General features: G+C 44.0%; 1 protein-coding gene across 1 annotated transcript in view; it reads right to left on the bottom strand.

The window, feature by feature from the left end:
- The window catches only part of RUBCNL (rubicon like autophagy enhancer), a 42,975-nt gene that overhangs the window by 19,675 nt on the left and 2,128 nt on the right, over positions 1-21,172 (bottom strand). Inside the window, exon 2 of the mRNA XM_004577475.2 lies at positions 3,285-3,931. Coding sequence (XP_004577532.2) covers positions 3,285-3,804 — 520 coding nt within the window. The 5' untranslated portion in view covers positions 3,805-3,931. The remainder of the gene's footprint in view (positions 1-3,284; positions 3,932-21,172) is intronic.

The following is a 21,172-nucleotide window of genomic DNA, read 5'->3' on the forward strand; positions in this document are numbered from 1 at the left end:
ATCTATCATCGATCGGCATTCTGTGTACTGCGTGTTGTCTTGTGTTGTCCTCTGTGCGTGCGTTGTCCTGTGTTGTAACCCTAGTCCCTCCGCTCGGCTTGGGGTACGTGGCGACGTGGGCGTTGCCAACAATCCCCCATGCGGGTAAAGGGTCCCAAGGCTTTGGGCCATCTTTGACTGCTTTCCCAGGCCACAGGCAGGGAGCTGAATGGGAAGCAGGGCAGCCAGGATAGGAACCGGTGTCCATATGGGATCCCAGGTGTGCAAGGCGAGGACTTTAGCCACTAGGCTACCATGCTGGGCCTTGTTTTGCATATTTTAAAGCAAAAGTATCCATGGTCACAAGAGCTCATTTGGCTCAGTCTACCAAATTAGAACACAATGTCCTGGGACTAGCACAGTGGCATATCATGCTAATCCTTTACCTGCAGCACCAGCATTCCCTATGACCCGGCTACTTCACTTCTAATCCAGCTCTGTGTTAATGGCCTGGGAAGGCAGCAGAGGATGGTTGAATTCCTTGGGTCACTTTACCACATGGGAGACCTGGAAGAAGCTCCTGGCTCCCAGCTTCAGATCAGCTCAATTCTAGCTATTATGCCTATCTGGAAAGTGAACCAGCAAATGGATAATATTTCTGTCCCTTCCTCTCCCTTTCTTTCTCTGTAACTCTGACTTCCAAGTAAAATAAACAATTCTTAAATAATAAATAACTAAGTAAATAAATAAACAATACAATGCCCCAAATGCCTGTCTGCCCCACACAACTTCCAGAATGGTAATAGAGGAGCAAGCAACCTCACTCAAGTCCCTTGCTTCACATTCAAGAAAGCAGCTGCGGCCTGGAACACTTCAGGCCTCATAGCCTCAGAAGCCAACGGGAGCTGGTCAGACTTTCTCTGCAAACAATGAGGTAGCAGTTCTTATAGAACTTGAAGGTCATCCAGTATCTGTTACAACTACACTATTCTGCCACTATAGTGACAAAGCACCTAGAGACCACATAAAACTCTGTTGATAAAACTAGGATGCAGGCAGGAGTTTGTTCATAGATCATACTTCGTGGTTCCTGAGTTTATCAGAAAATCACAGGAAACAATCAGAGTGGATTGCAGTTCCAGCTCTCTACTGATTAGCTGTGCTTCTGTGTGAAAATATTCTCATCTCTCAGAGCAGGGTAATTGTCTAGCCAACATCAAAAGAATTCGGGATGTGAAAGTGCTTTGCAAATGTGCAAATGGACGAAACTGCAAAGCTGTTTCCTAGAGCCTGAGGAAATGCTCACAGGCTCATGTGATCTTTTTCTCATCATATTTTCTGGGCAAGGAACCCTCTGCTGCTGCCATTTGAAATGCACTGGAAGTGTCACGCAATCCATGTACTACTGTTCTGTGCCTCTCCTCCCCATCACTGCCTCACTCCAAAAGAAGAAGGCATCAGGTCACTTGGGACTTCTCTTTTTTAATCCCATGGACTCAATCCCCTTACTAAACCTAAGAGATACTCTTGGGACACAGAATGGTGGTGGGAGGCCCACAGAAGGATTTCTGGGAGTCCCTGTATTGGGACAAAGGATTAAAATCCTTGTTTTCTTTTTGGGAGTAAGGCAAAGACAAGGGCTGGTGTTAAGGTGCAGAACTACTTTCAGCCTAGGGATCAACTCATCATTGGCAGCAGGCGTAGACGAGGCTGCGAAGATCTTCGGTCAGTGAGTTTAGAACTTGACACTGTGGTGGCAGTTTGCAAGGAGGGGAGAAGGCGGACATGATCCAATGATTGACCAAGTTCTTAGCAATCGCTAACTTGCAAGGCACTCTTAATCCTGAGAACTAGCCAGAAAGGTCAGTGAAAAGATAGGACAAGAAGGCCAGTAAGGAGGCCTTCCTATGCTTTGCTCAAATTTGGTTCTTTTACTTCAAATTTAGCCCATCAAGTTTACCTCCCACCCCCAAAAAACCTGTTGTTGGTAAGGTGCTAAATATTTTTATGCTCTGATTTTTCAAATGGTTCCAATGTTGAAAATAAAAGCCAGATTTTGGATATGGGGAAAGATGGCCTCCAGCCAACAAGACATAAATGAACACACAAATATATAGAAAGGTAGAGACAAGCAGCTTCTAAAATGATGTTCAAAGAAAAATTCAACTGTTTGAACTAAAGTTCAAATATAAATAATTCAAACCTTGAACTTAATAAATACTAAAACATACCACAAAAAAACAGCTAATGAATGCACTTCTGAGCGGCACTCTGCATGCATTACCGTATTTTAGCAATTTTCATATTTTGGGAATATGGACACTACCTTAAAACAATGATAACCCTTGCTTTTATAAAAAGAGATTGTATGTAGGCATTGAGGGAAGCACAGGTGTTGTTTGTAAATCTTTTCTCATCATGCTCTGTTTAGGCATACATAACAGGTGAGGCAAGTTCATTGCCCAGCTAGGCACAGGTGTAAACTGGAAGTTACCTTTCCAAGTATCTGAACATAACTTCCACTGCCCCCCACAACTGAGATTAGTCCAGACAGTCCCGCTTTGCAGAAAGTCCAACAACATGCTGTAGGTTATTAAAGGCAAATGTCACATCACCAGTGGCACAAGGCATTGCTTAACAACTTCATTGATTTTTTAAATGACATTTCTACGATCTAATGACATAGCATACACTTGGCTTCACCTGCTGTGTCCATCCATGTTTCTGAGATGATGACAATAAGTGAGCTAGTGCAGAGACTTCTGTTTAGAGATCTGTGAATTTTCTTTATTGGGGAAGACCCTAAGGTGGGCTTCTGATGGAGGGAAAGTGGACAGACAGAAATGAGGAAAGACCCAGAGGAAGGAGGACAGAACAAATTGGACAACTACCCCAACCAAATGAGGACAGAAAATGTCTGGGGAAATGGTGACTATGTCAGCCAATGGACATTGAAAATGCTCCCTCATTCTTGGATCAGTGAGATCGACAACATTTTAAAACTACTGTAACCACCTAGGCAGAACCCTCAGCGTGTGTGCCACACATTGTGACCCTGGGTTGATATCGGGTGGCCATTCCACATCCCTGGGTACTGGGTGACTTGCAGGCTGAGTATGGCTCCTCCCTTTCCTCCTCCCCACCTGCCAAAACAGGAAGGAGATTTGGAAACAATGATCATACTCACTTTTCCCTAACCCCTGATCCACTCCACTCTCTTTAACTACATGAATCTCATCTAAAATTTTTTAAATTAAATTTAAAAATTAAAAAGAAATTGAGGGAAGTCACGGAGACAACACTACCTTGATCAGCAGCCTCTGGCAGATGGGAGGGCTCCAAAGAAGTACCACCAACCTCGGAACAAGGAGACACGGCCAAACTCCTGGAGTTAGCGAGGAGAGACATATGACCAGAACATCCAGTTGAGGTCAAGGAGAAGTCATCGTTCTTTTTGCCTGAGCCTTGGGCAGACACTCCACCCACACAGTCTGCAGTGTCCTCACACAACTCTGTCTCTCCAGAAGAGTTCCTGAGGGAGAGTGGGGAAGGGCTCACGGGAGGGGTGGCATCTGCCACCAAGATGTTTGCGTTGTCCACCACTGTTGGCACCCGGGAAGGCAAGTCCTGCAGCGGCAGCAGGGGCTGCACACATGGGGGGTTAATCCAGGCAGCTTTGTGCCTCCTGAGCTGGACATCTAATTGGCAGTGGGGGCGTTCAGTGTCCAGGAGGCAGAAGGAGCCAATGGCATCACTGGAGTCACTGCTGATCCCTTCCCAGGAGTTCACAGGGGACTCCTGCTGGCCTGATGACTGTGACACCATCCTTCCAGGCTCAGGGTTGCTGTGAAACCATTCACAAATGACAGGAGACGTTCTCTGGTGGTTGTTGCACTGCTTGATGTGGGACTTGAACCCGCCACATGGCCAGCCAGAGGTCTGAAGGAATTATCTGCAATGAGCAAAAGTCATCTGAGATGAATAATGGGTACTAGGGGTTAACAAGATAGGAATAAGAAGCTCTGCAATTCTATTGCACAGTAGGATGACTACAGACATTGGTAACACACTTCATATTTCTCTGTAGAATAAAAATAAGCTAGAAGATAGGATTTTGGATGTTTTCATCAAAAAGGAATGTCAGATATTTAAAAATAGATATATTTACCCTAATTGGACATTACACAATTTATACATGTACTGAAACATCTCACAGTACCCCATACTTACTTATTTATATACATACATACAAGTTTTATATATTTCTGTTAATAAATATTTTATACCATTAAAAAAAAAGTGAGGAGGCAGCACTGTGGTCCAGTAGGGTAAGCCTCCATCTGAGGCTTACCAGTTCGAATCCCAACTGTTTCATTTCTGATCCAGTTCCCTGCTAACATTCCTAGGAAAGCAGCAGGAGATGGGTCAAGCTCCTCGCCCCTGTACACATGTGAGAGGCCAGATGAAGCTCCTGGCTCTTGGCTTCCAACCGGCCCAGCTCCAGCCCTTGTGGCCATTTAAGGAGTGAACAAGCAAATGAAAGATCTTTTTCTCTGTTCGTGTGTCTCTGTCTCTCCCCAACACACTCCATCTGTCTCTAACTCTGCATTTCGAATGAAAATAAATAAATAAATCTTTAAGAAAAGAAAGGAAAGAACTACTTGACATGATTGCTAAATTACCACTTGCTACATCTTCATCCCTTACTGGAATATTTGCTTTGAGTCCAGGCTCCTCCATGTCGAATCAAGTTCCTTGATAATGTACACCTTGGGAAGAGCAGGTGACAGCTCAAGTATCTGGGTTCTTAGTGCCCAAATAAGAGATCCAGATGTGTTCCTGATTCATGGCATTAGCCTGACCCAGCCCTGCTATCGCAGGCATTTGGGGAATCAACAGATGAGAGATATTTCCTTGTCTGCCCCTCTCTTTTCCTTTCAAACCAAACTAAGCATAAATATATAATTTTTTAAAAACATAGACAACAGAACATTAATATTTTAGACAAAAGTCAATCATATTTTAGCCAATAAATTCCAGTTGGTTTATGAGTCAAAATAAATAAATAAACCAACTACCAAAATCAGTAGGCTATGTAGCTAGCGGGCCTGACATTGAGTTAGGAAACATTTTTCAAAGCACCAAAGTAATTGAAGACGTCACAGAGAATCACAGATCAACCACTAGCTCACACAGAATATAGAACATCCAAACATCAAAGCCATTCCAACAAAATGACATGTGCAGTCCAAAGGTAAACTACTACCTAGAAGCAAAGATACTCTTGTATTTTTAAAATTCTTACTTAATTTTGGCATTTTCACGAAAAAGGCAACTGGCTTGTAACAGCGAGGGAGGATGACCAGTAACACTGTGCTTTGTGTAACTTACATTAGCTTATGGACATACTTATATGGTAATCTCAATATCAACATATTATTAGTTCAGAATATTTAAGAATGTACTGGGGATCCCAGGTGCTCCACAGGAGCTGCAGGCAGCTTCAGAGGCCCTGTTAGGGGTCCTTGTGCCCCGCCCAGTTGGTGACAGCAGAAGTGACTCCACACAGGGCCTATCAGAGGTCACCTGGCTCCCCCGTGCACTGCAAGAGCTGTGGGAGGTTTCAGAGGCCCTGCCAGGGTTCCATTTGCCGCTGCCCAGATGGCAGTGGCAGAAGTGGTTCCATAATGGGCAGCCCATGCATCAACGGTGCTGGGTGAAGCACTCGGACCTCCCAGCAGTGACATGCTCTAGGGACTTGGCCATGCAGGCTTAAATGGGGCATGGGCTATGGCACAAGTGAGGCTGAGCGGGACTTCAGGGTTCATGTCCAGGAGAGAATGACTACTGTTTGACATCAATGGACAAGACCATTGTATCTTCAGTTAAGTGACAGTGCTGAGTCCGAGTGGTTTGGGGGGGCGGTAATGGGAAGACCTTTAAAGGTCAGTCTGAGGCTCTAGCACACATGGGGGACCTGAGCTTTAGTAGCTAGCATCGACCATTACCAAGTACCATTCACTGGTACACACTAAAGTTAAGGAAGGCTAGGCCTACCAGACAGGGCTAGATCACAGAAACCACAAGTGAGAGTCAGATCAGGGGAAGGGTGAAATTATGATGGGCCAAGATAATAATTAGTAAGTGAGAGAATTGGATCTTGTGGCAGAATCTGGGGGACGGCGGGGATAAGCGGGTTCACCCTTGTGGAACTGCAGTCTGCTGGCATGCCCAAGAGCTGTGGATGGGAACAGGCCTGGCTGAGGAGCTAAGGGGATGCCCCAGTTGAACTGGGAATCCCACTGGTGAAAGCATAAGAGAGGGACTGAGGGCAGCAGGTTGGGCTGGCCATGGCTATAGCCTCCCTCATCGCAGGTGTGGATTGGGACTGGGGAGTGACAGACTGGGCTACACTTTAGCACCCACTGGTACTCATACGCACCAAGGTAGGTGCAGAACGGGGCTAGGCTAGGTCTTGACTCCTGCTGAACCATGTGAAAGCTGTGTCTGGGCACGGAGCAGGTGTGGCTAGGCTGAAACACCCAACAGTAAGAATCAGAATAGGTGTGGGCCAGTTGAGCAAGGCCACTGTTCCTGCCAGGACAAGAGGTGGACAAAACCAACCTGGGCCAAGGGCCCGCTGGTGTACGTGAGATCTGCCACTGGGAGGAGACCCGACAGAGGATCCTGGGAAACTCCTTTATAGGGATGCAGTCCACGCAGGTAAATGCAAGAACCAAGTCAAGAAGCAGCCCTGACCATGCCAGGTTACAATACGCACCAGCATACATGAGGGTCAGGTCTGGGGACAAACCAGGCTTGGCCAGTTCACAACATCCACAGGCAGATTTGAGAGCTAGAACAGGGTACAGGAAGGGCCAGGTCAGACCACAATGCCAGCCAGCTCACAGTGAGGATACTGAGGTGAGGTAAGCCTTGCCAGCCTGGGGTCAGTGGGAGCTGGGTTCCTGAGCTGCAGGGGCAAAGGATCCAGCAGAGCTCAGTCACCTGGCCCGGGTCCTATGTCCCAACTGTGTGGTGGGTGCTAGGTTCGTGAGCCCCACGGGAAGGGAATCTGATGGGGCTCAGGTCGCTTGGCCCATTCCCTGGCCCATCTGAGCAGTGGGTGCCAGGTTCGTGAGCCCCAGGGGCAGGGGATCTGGTGGGGCTCAGGTCGCCTGGTCCTGGTTCTTGCCTGTGAGTGGAAGAGGCGGAGCAGTGGACACAGATCCTGATGCACACGGATAATATGGCAGCTCATTTGGTACCACAGCAGAGGAAGGCAAACAGAGCGAATTAGATAACTACCCCAGAAAACAAGGACAGCAAAAAGCTGAGTGAATACAGACTTGAGGTCGGCTATATCAGTCAATGGACATTGGGAGAGTTGCCTTACCCTTGAATTGGCAAAACAGAAAGCATTTTAGAACTATCCAAACCATTTGGTCAGAACCCTCAGAACATGCACTAAATCGGGACACTGGGTTGATATTGGGTGGCAGTTCCCCATCCCTGGGTACTGAAACATTTGGGAGGCTGCGTGTGGCTTCCGCCTCTATCTCTCTCCTTTCTCTTGAAACAAGAAGAAATAGAGAATTTGGAAACAATGATTTTACCCACTTTTACCTAACTCTTAATCCTTTCCATCCTGGTCAACAACATAATCATTATCAAAAATAAAATTTTATATATACATATACTATATATATATATATATATATATATATATAGTATGTGTATGAATCTCGAATTATGCTTAAAATGGTTCACTCGGACTTTACTAAATTTATTTATTTATTTATTTATTTATTTATTTATTTATCTATCTATCTATCTATCTATCTATCTATCTATTTGAGGTGCCAACAGAGAAGAGAACTTGCATTCACTGAGTCTCTTCTGAAATGCCCACAATGCCTGGGATGAAGCCAGGGCTGATTCCAGGAGCCAGGAACCCAGTGCAAGTCTCCTACATGAGTGTCAGGGAGCCAACTACAGGAGCCATCACCTGGTTCCTCTGCAGGGTCTACAGTGACAGCAAGCTGGAATGAGGAGTAGACTTCGACTTAGGTATGCCATAGGGGGTGCAGTCATCTTAACCAGTGTCTTAACGGATAGACTGAATATCCAATCCCCATTCATTCTCTTTTAGGCTCAGTTTTTAGCTTTAGTAAATAAGGTGATGGTTAAAATGTCAAGTGTTATCCAAATGAGAAACCCTCTTGTCACTACAATTACAGCTTCAGTAAATGTTTCCTTTTACTGTTCTCCCACCCTGTCTGGAACAAAAGAGCAACTTTCACAAGCAAGGGTGTCTATCAAGGGAAAATCCAGAAATAGGGCCTGGTGGCATGGCCTAGCAGCTAAAGTCCTCGCCTTGAATGCACTGAGATCCCATATGGTCACTGATTCTAATCCCGGTGGCCCTGCTTCCCATCCAGCTCCCTGCTTGTGGCCTGGGAAAGCAGTCGAGGACGGCCCAAGGCCTTGGGACTCTGCACCTGCGTGGGAGACCCAGAATAGCTCCTGGCTCCTGGCTTGTGGCCACTTGGGGAGTGAATCAGTGGATGGAAGATCTTTCTCTCTGTCTCTCCTTCTCTCTGCATATCTGACTTTGCAATAAAAATAAAATAAATCTTAAAAAAAAGAAATCCAGAAATAAAAGCTGCCTATCTAGGGAGGTTTAGCCAATTATGAATAATTTCCCAGCCTGTGCATAGTGCCAAATATCAGACTCTAGAATCCATTCCAGAACCTTATACATCACTATGTGGGTAGACAATTCCCAAATGCCTATCTTAATATCTGACCTCCCCCCTAGATTCCAGGATAGCGTTATCTTGTTGCCTACTTGACACCTAAGGACATTCTAACCCGAAACAGAAAGGAGCCTGATTTCCTCCCAAACCAGCTCCTCTGGTGTTTTCTCCCTTCTTCAGAAACAACACCATGTAGAACTAGCAGCAAATCCATGGCTTTAGCTACTTCCCTAGTCTAGTACCACCTTCTCCCTCCTGGACACCCAGTTATGCCTTCTCAGCAGGCAGCCCTGCCTCCACAATCAACAGGCATCTCAGATCTTTTCTAAAACCTAACTCCCATCACACCATTTCCCTAATGGTTGCAATCTTCTCCAGGGACTTCTCTGCAAACTCCTTACCTCATCCTTGGGCCTGACGGGGTCCTGTCCCTGCAGACCTCTGGGTCTCATCCTCTTTCAGCTTTCCCGAGCCTCAGCCACACAGCCAGCTCTGCAGCCCAGGAAGCACCCTTGCATCCTGGAAGTACTGTTCTAGATTCCTGCTGATTGACTGAACTGCTCTTGCCCAAAATGGGCACCCATATGATTCCTTCTTCTCATACGTACCTCGGTTTGTGTATTACTTCCTCAAGCAACTCTTTCCTAATGACCCCTCTTAACGTAGTTCCCCACTCACTCTCCATCACATTACCCTGTTCAGTTCTTATCACAACAGGGCTCACTTCCTGAAATATCAGTCCTCCCCACCCTCACATGACCATAAGCTCCCTAAGAGCAGTGGCCTTGTTGGTTCTCTATGACGCTGCATCCTCTCCCCATTTTACAGTGCATATGAAAGTTCAGCCAATGTTATGAGCAAATTCAACAAAGTGCACATCAAGTCAAGAGCTACATAATGGTGAAACTCTGCTACAATGCCAGCACCCCAAAATGGTGTTGGTTCATGTCCCAGCTGCTTCACTTCCAATCCAGTCCCCTGCTGATGACCTTGGAAAAGCAGAAGATAATTCAAGTGTTTGGGTCCCTGCGCCAACAGGGGAGTTTCAGATGAGGCTCCTAGCTTCAGTCTGACCCCGCCCTGGTTGTTGTAGCCAATTGGGGAGTGAATCCAATTTCTATAATAGATGTAGTTGATTTATTACTAGACCAGAATTATTCATACAGGCATAGAAGTAAATTCATGCTTTCTAAAATTAGGAAATTTCTCAGGGCTGACACAGTGGCATAGTAAATTAACCTTCCATCTGCAACAGCAGCATCCCATATGGTTGTGGGTTTGTGTCCTAGCTGTTCCACATCCAATCCAGCTCCCTGCTTACAACCTGAGAAAGCAGAAGACAGTTCAAATGGTTCAAGTTCTTGGACCTGCAGCCATGTGGGGGTACCCAGAAGAAGCTCCTCATTCCTGGCTTTAGAAGGACTCAGCTCCAGCCACTGCAGCCATTTGGGATGCCAACCAGCAAATACAAGATCTCTCTCTCTGTAAATGGCCTATCAAAAAGTAATAAAATAAATCTTTCTTTTAAATACAATTTCTCACCCAATGGTTATAAGGAAAACTTACAATTTCAAATAAACTCCCAAAAAGCATATAGAAAACCTATTTTTAAAAATCCATGAATTTTCTTGATTTGGAAGCCCTCTCTCCTAGGTCACCTTTTTAGGGTGATACAGATGAAGATTATATGAACTGTCACACACCACAAAACAACATTTGGGGCAATGACAGATCCTTCTTACACCACAGGCCCCATAAGATGATAATTGCATAGTGCCATAACCATCTTAGTTTGTGTAACAACACTTCCTGATGTTCGCGTAATGAGGAAATTGCCTAATGACTTATTTTTCAAAGTACATTCCCAGCATTGAACAATAGATGACTCTGTATTTGTATATACGCATACATCAGAGGGGTGTTAAGCAATTAAAATTCTTTCTTCCCATATTGCATGGTCTGGGTTTGGACCAGATTCCAGCTTCTTGCTAATGCAAACCCTGGGAGACACTGTTTCTTTCTTTCTGATCCTCAAATTTTCAAAAACATTTTTAAAAGTTGTGGACCAATCAAATGGAGATAAAACTTACTTGGGGAGAAAAACAAATGATTTGATTTGTATGGGTAGTTTATTTTCATAATATTTTCCATTAAATTTTTGAAGACCTCTCGTGGTGTGTGTATGTGCATGGGCAAACACACATGCATCCATTCATATGTATGTATAAATACAAGCCCCAAATCACAACTCACAAAATATCACAGGATATACCTATGTCAACTGCCCTCAAAGTACTTCATCTTCCTCCTGCTGACTTCCAAGACCCTCTTGGTGGCATATTTTTTTCTCTCTGATAATTTTGAATTTTATAACCAAAAAATGAAATAGTGACCATGATATTTATAAAATGCCCCTAAACACAGAAGCCTGGAATAACAATTGAGTTTTTTTGAGTGCTCCCATCACACTACATCTCACCAAATACAAATTCAATCTCAAAATGACACTGACAACCTTTTTATTACTTCCAGACCTTGTCCACCCATATGTCAGGTCAGAAGACATGACTTGCTTTATTTTTAATAGACATACATGGAATTGGGCTGGACACACTCCACAGCTTCATTACTCTCAACAGTATGCCCTGATGGTCTTCTCATTCTGCTTATCTATTTATTTTTGTCAATGTTTTTATTATTTATTTTTCATTTGAAAGGTAGAGGTAATGATACAGTTCTTCCTTCTTCTGATTCACTCCCCAAATGCCCACAACAAGCAGGGCTAGGCCAGGCAGAGGGCAGGATCCTAGAACCCCATCCAAGCCTTCCGTGTTGGGTGGAATTGGGAGTGGAGTCAAACTCAGATGCAGGCACTCACACAGAAAATGGGCATCCCAAGCAGTATCTTCTCTGCTATACCAAACACTCTCTTCTTGAAAATTTCTGTAGTACAAATACATCCTAAGTTACTTAGCCAGACTCTATTGATGAGAAATATTTTCAACTTTTCAGTTTTACAGAATGTACATCAATGAACACTCTTGTTCATGGCCTTTTTTTTTCTTTTGGTTGTCTTTCTTTTACTAGTTTCTTTCTCTTCATAGATCCAACCTTAATCTTAGTCCATAGTTCATGATAAACTCATTATTTCCAGAGAGTGAAGGGGTGTGTGTGTGTGTGTATAGCGGGATGTTTATAGATAGAAAATAAGTACTCTCAAGCAATAAAAGTGATCCCAGTGTTTTTTATAAACAGATTAAAACTAACAGTTGAAAGAGAATCACATAATTTGTGACCTAAGTACATGGAGAGATAACAGACTTCATAAAAAACAGCTTTTAGGGCCCGGCGGTGTGGCCTAGCGGCTAAAGTCCTCGCCTTGAAAGCCCCGGGATCCCATATGGGCACCGGTTCTAATCCCTGCAGCTCCACTTCCCATCCAGCTCCCTGCTTGTGGCCTGGGAAAGTAGTTGAGGACAGCCCAATGCATTGGGACACTGCACCCACGTGGGAGACCCGGAAGAGGTTCCAGGTTCCCGGCTTCGGATCGGCGCATCGGCCCGTTGCGGCTCACTTGGGGAGTGAATCATCGGACGGAAGATCTTCCTCTCTGTCTCTCCTCCTCTGTGTATATCTGGCTGTAATAAAAAATGAATAAATCTTTAAAAAAAAAAAAACAGCTTTTAGAAGCAGGTGGTTCCCCACTTCCTTCTGGAAAGGTATGGCTGCTTCATAGAGTAACCAACAGTTACCAAGTTACAGAAGCACCACATTTCTGAGCTGGAATAGAAGCCCAGACATTTCAGGCTGTGCCTGAAGCCACAACAACTGTCCCAGTGGCTAAAAAGAAAATGTCAAGACTAGCGTTCCTCAGGGAGCATGAGTGTCTGACGTGTGGAAAAATACAGAGGAAACACCCTAATGAAGTTCACAGCTTCTTTTCTGATAACAATGTCCCATCCTAGAATTGCTGAGTATGTAACTTCTGGCCATGTCACTATTAGTTATTCAACTGAAAGTATTTGTTGAGCTTCTGCTACATGCCTGGCAATGTTTATGCTTGGAAATACTGGGGGTAACATAAGAGTGGTGACTAAAATAAGCGTTATTTTCTTAGGGAAGAGGAATAGACATCCACATTCATACATTTCAGGCACTGAAAGAAAGTAATATGGATATAAGTAATGTTCAGCATGTTTTAAATACACTTTCTATTGTCATAACTAAGGTTCTTTGCGACAAAGATGCTTGAGTACAAGATAAAATTAATTTCCTATTGAGATTTTCCTACTGGGGTCAATAGTAAGTACAGGCCAGGTTAATGGCTAATACATATGTGGCAGCAAATTTTCAGACAAAGGAAAGATGCTGAACCACTCCCCTCCAGCCTAGTCATTTGAACAGTTGGTGCCCCAAACCCCTAGGGAGTGACAGAAGTCCTACAACCACCTTACAACCTCTGCAGCCACTGCCCAGGTGCTCCTTTTGCAATAAAGACCGATGTTTCATTTGGATAGCAGCCACCATGACCTCATCGTGACCCCACAGAAGTCCTGCAGGCTACAAGTGGCCAGCACTTGGATGGCAGAGCAACCTTAGCTCCTAATAGGCCTAGCAGTCTTAAAAGCACTCTATGAACAGGCACAAGGAAATCAGATTTGGGGTTTAGGTCTGTCTCCACCTACACTACTACTCACTTGGCACACAACTGGTAGCATCAGAATAAAGACTCATCTTCCATATTTCCTTTCTAGGGAGGCTTCCTGGGTCACCCTATAAACAAGGGCAACCACCCAAGCAGCCTCCCAGCTCCAGCTCTGCCCTTCTCACCAACCTCCATTTAATTTAACTTCAATGACTACCAGAATGCTAAAACTCTGTGTAAGCAACATTTTAAAGAATGTATTTAGGATCCTGCTTTGTTCCCAGACCTAGAACTCCTTCAGTAACAGGGACTGAGTGAGCACATTTTCTGAGCATATAAATGAATGAACAAATAAACTAAGAGTACCCAGGTAGAGATATGTTGGCTATTTACTTGTGTTACCCAAGAAAAGAAGTCAGGAATAGATGTCATCTTTTTAGAAGCAATTAGAGACCACAAACTAAAATGTCTACAAAGCATTAACTTACAATAAACATTATCAGGGGATGGAAATCACAATCAAGATGTTAAGCATAAAAAGTAAAATTCATGTGTATCATTTTATAGTGTGTTATAACACACCCAGTGAACAGAGAATGAACAGAGAATGAGTTTGTTGATTGTCATGGCTGTCCACAACCTCTCCCATCTCTCTCTGGATCTAGTTCCCTTCACACTTTGACTTTAAGCAAAGATTCACATCCCCAAGGATGCCCACAAATGCTAAAACCATCACCTACCTAACATAAACCAGGAAGATGACTAACACTGTGACTCTTGAGCATCCACAATTGCAGCATGAATCAGTGTGAACTATGATTTTCATATGGCAGCACCTGCACTGCAACATGTGCTGAACACCAGTTGCAACAAAAACAGCAGGAAGAAAGCGATGCCAGACTGCAGGGGAGCCAGTGGGATGGGGGTGGGGTTGGTCATGTGGCCTCCTCTCTAGGTGAGTTAGCCTTTATCAGAGACCCTGAAGTTTTCTTCTGTAAGCTTTATTTATTTTTTTGAAAGTCCGATATACAGAGAGAAGGAGAGATAGAGAGGAAGATCTTCCATCTGATGATTCACTCCCTAGTGGCCACAATGGCCAGAGCTGCACCAATCCGAAGCCAGGAGCCAGGAGATGTTCCGGGTCTCCCACATGGGTGCAGGGTCCCAAGGCTTTGGGCCATCCTTAACTGCTTTCACAGGCCACATGCAAGAAGCTAGATGGGAAGCAGGGCTGCCGGGATTAGAACCAGCACCCTTATGGGATCCTGGCGTTTACAAGATGAGGACATTAGCCACTAGGATACTGCACCAGGCCCAAGACCCCGAACTTTGAAGGTTCTCTTTCAGGGGAACAAAGAGGAAGGACAGAAAGTAATGGAAGGACCCAGCGGCGTGGCCTAGTGGCTAAAGTCCTCGCTTTGAATGCCCTGGGATCCCATATGGGCGCCGGTTCTAATCCCGGCCGCTCCACTTCCCATCCAGCTCCCTGCTTGTGGCCTGGGAAAGTAGTTGAGGACAGCCCAATGCATTGGGACACTGCACCCACGTGGGAGACCCGGAAGAGGTTCCAGGTTCCCGGCTTCGGATCGGCGCATCGGCCCGTTGCGGCTCACCTGGGGAGTGAAACATCGGACGGAAGTTCTTCCTCTCTGTCTCTCCTCCTCTGTGTATATCTGGCTGTAATAAAATGAATAAATCTTTAAAAAAAAAAAAGAAAGAAAGTAAGTAATGGAAAGCAGTAAGTGTGTGGGGTAAGAAGAGGAAGACCCAACAAAGGGAAAGATTAGGGGAAACTAGACACTTCGCCTACGAGAACTACAGTATTGCTCAAGAGACACAAAAGATCAACTTCCGCTGATGACCATACAACATGCGTTTACTTTTCTCATCCTGCACCATGTTAACTTTTACTATTTCAGGTGTTACCATTTCAACTTGAGAACTAAAATCACCGTTAAGGGATTTACCCAGAGTTTCACCATAACTCATTAGCAGAAGCAGGACAAACATCAGAAGAGTGACACCTGACCCAAAAATTTTTCCACTAATATTCAAATATTCCATGTGGGTTAGCAAGATATTTTCAGTTTTATTAGCAAAGCAACTCTTAAAAGTTTCTCATTAGACTTCTCATAAAATTTGAATTAGCAACTACATAGTTGGGGCCAGTGCTGTGGCATAGTGCATAAAGCCTGCAGCACCAGCCTTCCATATGGGCACTAGTTTGAGTCCCAGCTGTTCCATTTCCAGTCCAGTTCCCTGCTGTTGCTCCGAGGAAAGCAGTGAAAGATTACCCATTTGCTTGGACCTCTGCTACCCATGTAGGAGACCCAGAAGAAGCTGTTGGCTCCTGGCTTTGGCCTGGTTCAGCCCTGGCTGATTGCAACCATTTGGGTAGCAAGCCAGCATATGGAAGATGTTTCTCTAATTTTGACTTTCAAAAAAAATATTTTTTAAAAGAACTACATAGCCTTGTTTTATTTCATGTCTATTCTCTAGATCAGTCATCCCCAAGATTCCTCTTCCCTATTTGTACAAAAATAATTTATCTTACATATATACCTCTAAGACTATTTATTTATTAAACCTTACACACATACAATTATTCTAACACAGAATTGCAAAGTATACATGAAAAAGGCATTGCTTTTCCTTGCTCTCCAGTGAATTTTCCTGTAACCTCCACTTTGGAGATCACTGCTCAAGTAGTGTTCTAGTTAAAAACCGTATACATAAAAAACAATAATGAACAAACAAAAATAAAATAAACATTAATATAATTAGAAAACTAAGTAAAACTTTGAAAGAAATTTTGACACACAAATTTACCCAAAGCAAGCATACCACCTGCATTTGAAAGATGGCTAGATATCCACATATGGGCAAAATAAAACAAACTGATCTGTAAGTTCCTGAAATGGTTAGTCATTGAATAACTATTTGCCTTAGTAATTCCGCTCCTAGGTATACACCTATAAGAAACAAGAACTATATTCGCACAAAAATCATATATATATATATATACACATATGTATATATGGTAATGCGAACAGTTATTTGGCACAGCAGTGAAGACACTACTTGGGAGACAAGCCCTGGGTTCAAGTCCTGACTCTGCTTCCAGTCCCAGCTTCCTGTTAATGCATACACTGGGAGACAGCCGGTGATGGCTCAGGTACTTGGGTCTCTGCTGCCTACATGAGAAACCTGTATTGAGTTCCCGATTTTTTCTCTTTAGGTTGGCCAAGCTGTGGCTGTTGGGGGGCATCTAGGGAATGAAACAATGGGTAGAAGAGCTGTATCTCTGTCTTTCAAATTTAAAACACGTGAAGAAATTTGGGGCCAATGCATGGCAGAACATGATGCTAATCCTCCACCTGTGGCACCAGTATCACATGTGGGTACTAATTCTAGTCCCAGCTGCTCTGCTTCCAAATCCAGCTCTATGCTTGTGGCCTGGGAAAGCAGTGGAGGATGGCCTAAGACCTTGGGCAACTGCACCCATGTGGGAAACCTGAAAGAAGCTCTTGACTCCCAGCTTTGGACCACCCAGTTCTGCTACTGCAGTAATTTGGGGAGTCAACCAGTGGATTGAAGATCTCTGTCTTACTCTCCGTAACTCATGCAAGTAAAATAAATAAATCTTTGTAAAAAGAAATGTAAAGCAAAACTGTAAATAGCAGCACTATTTATCATTTATAATAGCCAAAACATGGAAACAATCCAAATGTTGTCTTCATATAGTGGATGTTACTCAGCCCCAATTAGAAACGAAGGCCAGCTTGGGTTAGTCTCATCATCTGGCGAGTGAATCACTGGATGAAGCATCTCTTTTCCTCCTCTGTCTTGTCACCCTGACTTTCCAATAAACAAATATTTTTTTTTTAAGATTTATTCATTTTATTACAGCCAGATATACACAGAGGAGGAGAGACAGAGAGGAAGATCTTCCGTCCGATGATTCACTCCCCAAGTGAGCTGCAACGGGCCGATGCGCTGATCCGAAGCCGGGAACCTGGAACCTCTTCCGGGTCTCCCACGCAGGTGCAGTGTCCCGATGCCTTGGGCCGTCCTCGACTACCTTCCCAGGCCACAAGCAGGGAGCTGGATGGGAAGTGGAGCTGCCAGGATTAGAACCGGTGCCCATATGGGATTCCAGGGCGTTCAAGGCAAGGACTTTAGCCACTAGGCCACGCCGCCAGGCCCATAAACAAACATTTTTACAACTACTGCATTTAAAATGTTTATATACTTTATATGCGTGAATCATATGGTATGTGAATGCTAACTTAGTTTCACTAACACTATTTTACAATAGGAAACAGGAAGAGGCAGCTTACTGCCCTCAAAAAGGCCTAAGAAAACCAGAGTGAGTTATTATTTCCTGCACAACAGTGACCAAAGCAAAGTAACCTACAAGTTAGGCTGTAAACCAGAATACTGAAGACTAGGAGAAAGTTACAAGAAGTAGAGAGAATAAGGGAATTCTGAATAACTGTGAAATAGTTACAGGGAAGAGGGACGAAGTGAAGAGTAAATCACCAAAATAGAACTACCTGAAATAGGAAAAATAAATAAATAAAAAAATCAAGGGCTGAAAAAGCTAAGAAACTCAGCTCAGCTGGCTACCAGGAACTGAACACAGCTAATGTGAGACCCATGCTAAGGGCCTGAAGCAGACAGGCACATCTGTAAACCAATGGAGGTCTGCTGCTCATCTTGCTCCTGCGAAACCAAAGCCAAACAGGCTCAGCATTGTGATGAGGTCTTGTTAAGCATCTGCCTCCCAGAAATATTCACAGAAGTGGTTAAAAATTATTGGAAGAATTTCTTGAACTTGCTTTAAAAGAACACTAGTGGAGAATAGGGTACCACACAATTGGCCATTCTACAATTGTGGAAACTGAGAGACGGAAGAAAACTATTCATGGGCCTGATCTTTTCCACTTTTATGTTTGAAGTTTCCATTAGAAAAGTCCTGTAAGTAAAACAATTCCTAAATCCTTCAACATTTGCACACCTTTCCCTGTATGCCACTGCATGTGTTTATTCCACTAATACTTTCTTCTTTTTTCTTATCGCTACAGGTAAGAGCTACCCTTATATATGGCTCTGTTCTTGCACATAGTATTCATCTGACACCTTCCTCCTCATCAAGCTATAGCTTAACACCTAAATGGCATTTACTCTGTGCTTGACACCGGTCCAAACTGCACACACACACACACACACACACACACAAAATTTGCTTATCCCCTAAGTCAGAATCCTTCATAATCTTGCAGATTACTACCAGCCTAGCGTGGTTCTCAACAACAATGAACTTGCTGGGTTTCTAAACAGAAATATCTAAATAGAGCTGGAAGATGGGACTGTAATGGAGACCATGGGAAGATCATGATTCAGAACCAAGTCAATGTGCTAGCAATACCTATAAGCCCGAGTGGCAATATTTGGAAAAGGAAAATAAACCTCTCTGTAGAAAACAGTAGGAGTCAACAATGAATGGAATAGCAAACAGCTAGCCTGCTTACAGAGTTGTTTTCAGAAAAAGCAAAACCCAGCAGGCCCACGATAAGGGAATTTAGCCCTCATTCCTCAAGCCCAAAGGTGAAGGGAAGACCCATTAAGTTCTAAAGTTCGTGAAACCAAACTCTCTAGAACACCCAAGACCACTATGCCAGGAGCAGACTACTGGCAAACTGGCATTGTCCATGACACCACAGATTCACCTCCCTGAGCCCAAATCTCTATATGCCAAAGAATCTGAACAGATAGAAACCAAAAAGGAAAAAAGTTTTTCTATATATCATAGGGAAATTCAAATTATCTGACAAATGAGCATATGCTTAAAGTCTCTTCACTACCTCAGCTTAAAACACTCCTCTTAAAAACTGTCTTTAAAAAATAATTTACGGGCCCAGCACAATGACTAAATCCTCGTCTTGCAATCACTGAGATCCCATATAGGTGCTGGGTCACGTCCCAGCTGCTCCACTTCCTATCCCGCTTAGGGTTTGTGACCTGGGAGGGCAGTGGAGGATGGTCCAAAACCTTGGGATCCGACATTCGCATGGGAAACCCAGGGAAGAGTCCTGGCTTCTGGCTTCAGATGGGCTCAGCTCTGGCTATTATAGCCACTTGGGAAGTGAACCAGCAGATCGAAGATCTTTCTGTTTCACTTTCTTTCTGTCGATTTGCCTTTTCAATAAAAATAAATAAATCTTTTTCAACATTTCCAAACAAAGAGAATTGAAAAGTAGCCTACAAATAATTTGGAAACTCAGTTGTTTCCTGATCAGCCATAGTTTGTTGGAATAAAAGTGTATGGAATGTAAAAAAAAAAAAAAAAAAAAAACATATTTGTACCATCCAAGGTCATCACCTAAAACATAAGAGGAAAGTATTTGCTGACAGCAGGTGCTTTTCAAGGTCACCTGCCCTAATTATTTTTGTAGTCAGAATCCAGTGATCCATTACTACTGCCTCCAAGGGTCTCAATTAGTAGGAAGTTGGAGACAGGAGCCAAAAACAAGAGTTAAACTCAGGTACAAGAGGTAGGATTTAGGCATCTTAACTGCTAAGATAAATGTCTGTTCCAATCCAGAAAAAAAGATTTCACACTACTTCAGATGACAAAAATATTCTAAAGTATTTTCCTTTCCCAGTTTATACTTCATGTTCCAATAGAAAAGAAGCATCATTCAATATGGGGTTCTATTATGACTTCATGTATTTTTTTAAAGATTTATTTATTTTTATTGGAGGAGAGACAGAGAGGAAGATCTTCTGTCCGATGATTCACTCCCCAAGTGACCGCAATGGCCAGTACTGCTCCAATCCGAAGCCAGGAGCCAGGAATGTCCTCCAGGTCTCCCACGCGGGTGCAGGGTCCCAAGGTTTTGGGCTGTCCTCGACTGCTTTCCCAGGCCACAAGCAGGGAGCTGGATGGGAAGTGGGGCTGCCGGGATTAGAACCGGCGCCCATATGGGATCCCGGGCATGCAAGGCGAGGACTTTAGCCACTAGGCCATGCCACTGGGCCCAATGACTTCATGGATTTTATAAACCAGAAAACTAATACCAAGATGGCCATTTGGCTTAGTGGTTAGGACACTAATTGACAGGTACTAAAGTATCTAGATAAGAAATGGGGTTATGGCTCCAGATCCTTGCTTCCAACCAGTGCAGACCCTAGGAGGCAGAAGGTGATGGCTCAAGTAGATGGGTTCTTACATAAACTGAGTACCTGGCTCGCAACTTTAGCCCAATCCCAGATATTGCAGGCATTTTGGAGGGTGGATCAGAGGATGGGAGCATTCTTTCTCTAGGTCTTAAATGCACTCACACTGAGACCCAGATAATGGAAATAAACTGACAGCCACACAAGGGCTGAGTGTGACAGTCAGGGTCCACAGTTTGGAATAGTGCTGTAGACTCACCAGGCTCACTCTCCATGTTGCTTGCATGCATGGGATAAAATGTAGTGCAGAAGTTACACACACACACACACACACACACACACACACACACAATTCCTGATCAATTTTTTAAAGATTCATTTATTTTTATTAGAAAGGTAGATTTACAGAAAGCAGGAGAGACAAAGATATTCCATCCGCTGTTTCATTCCCCAAAAGACCACAATGGCCAGAATTGAGCCCACCCGAAGCCAGGAGCCAGAAGCTTCTTCCAAATCTCCCACACAGGTGCAGGGTCCCAAGGCTTTGGGCTGTCCTCTACTGCTTTCCCAGCATACAAGCAGGGAGCCAGATGGGAAGTGCAGAAGC

The sequence above is a fragment of the Ochotona princeps genome, chromosome 12, assembly GCF_030435755.1.
Source record: "Ochotona princeps isolate mOchPri1 chromosome 12, mOchPri1.hap1, whole genome shotgun sequence".
Taxonomy (NCBI): domain Eukaryota; kingdom Metazoa; phylum Chordata; class Mammalia; order Lagomorpha; family Ochotonidae; genus Ochotona; species Ochotona princeps.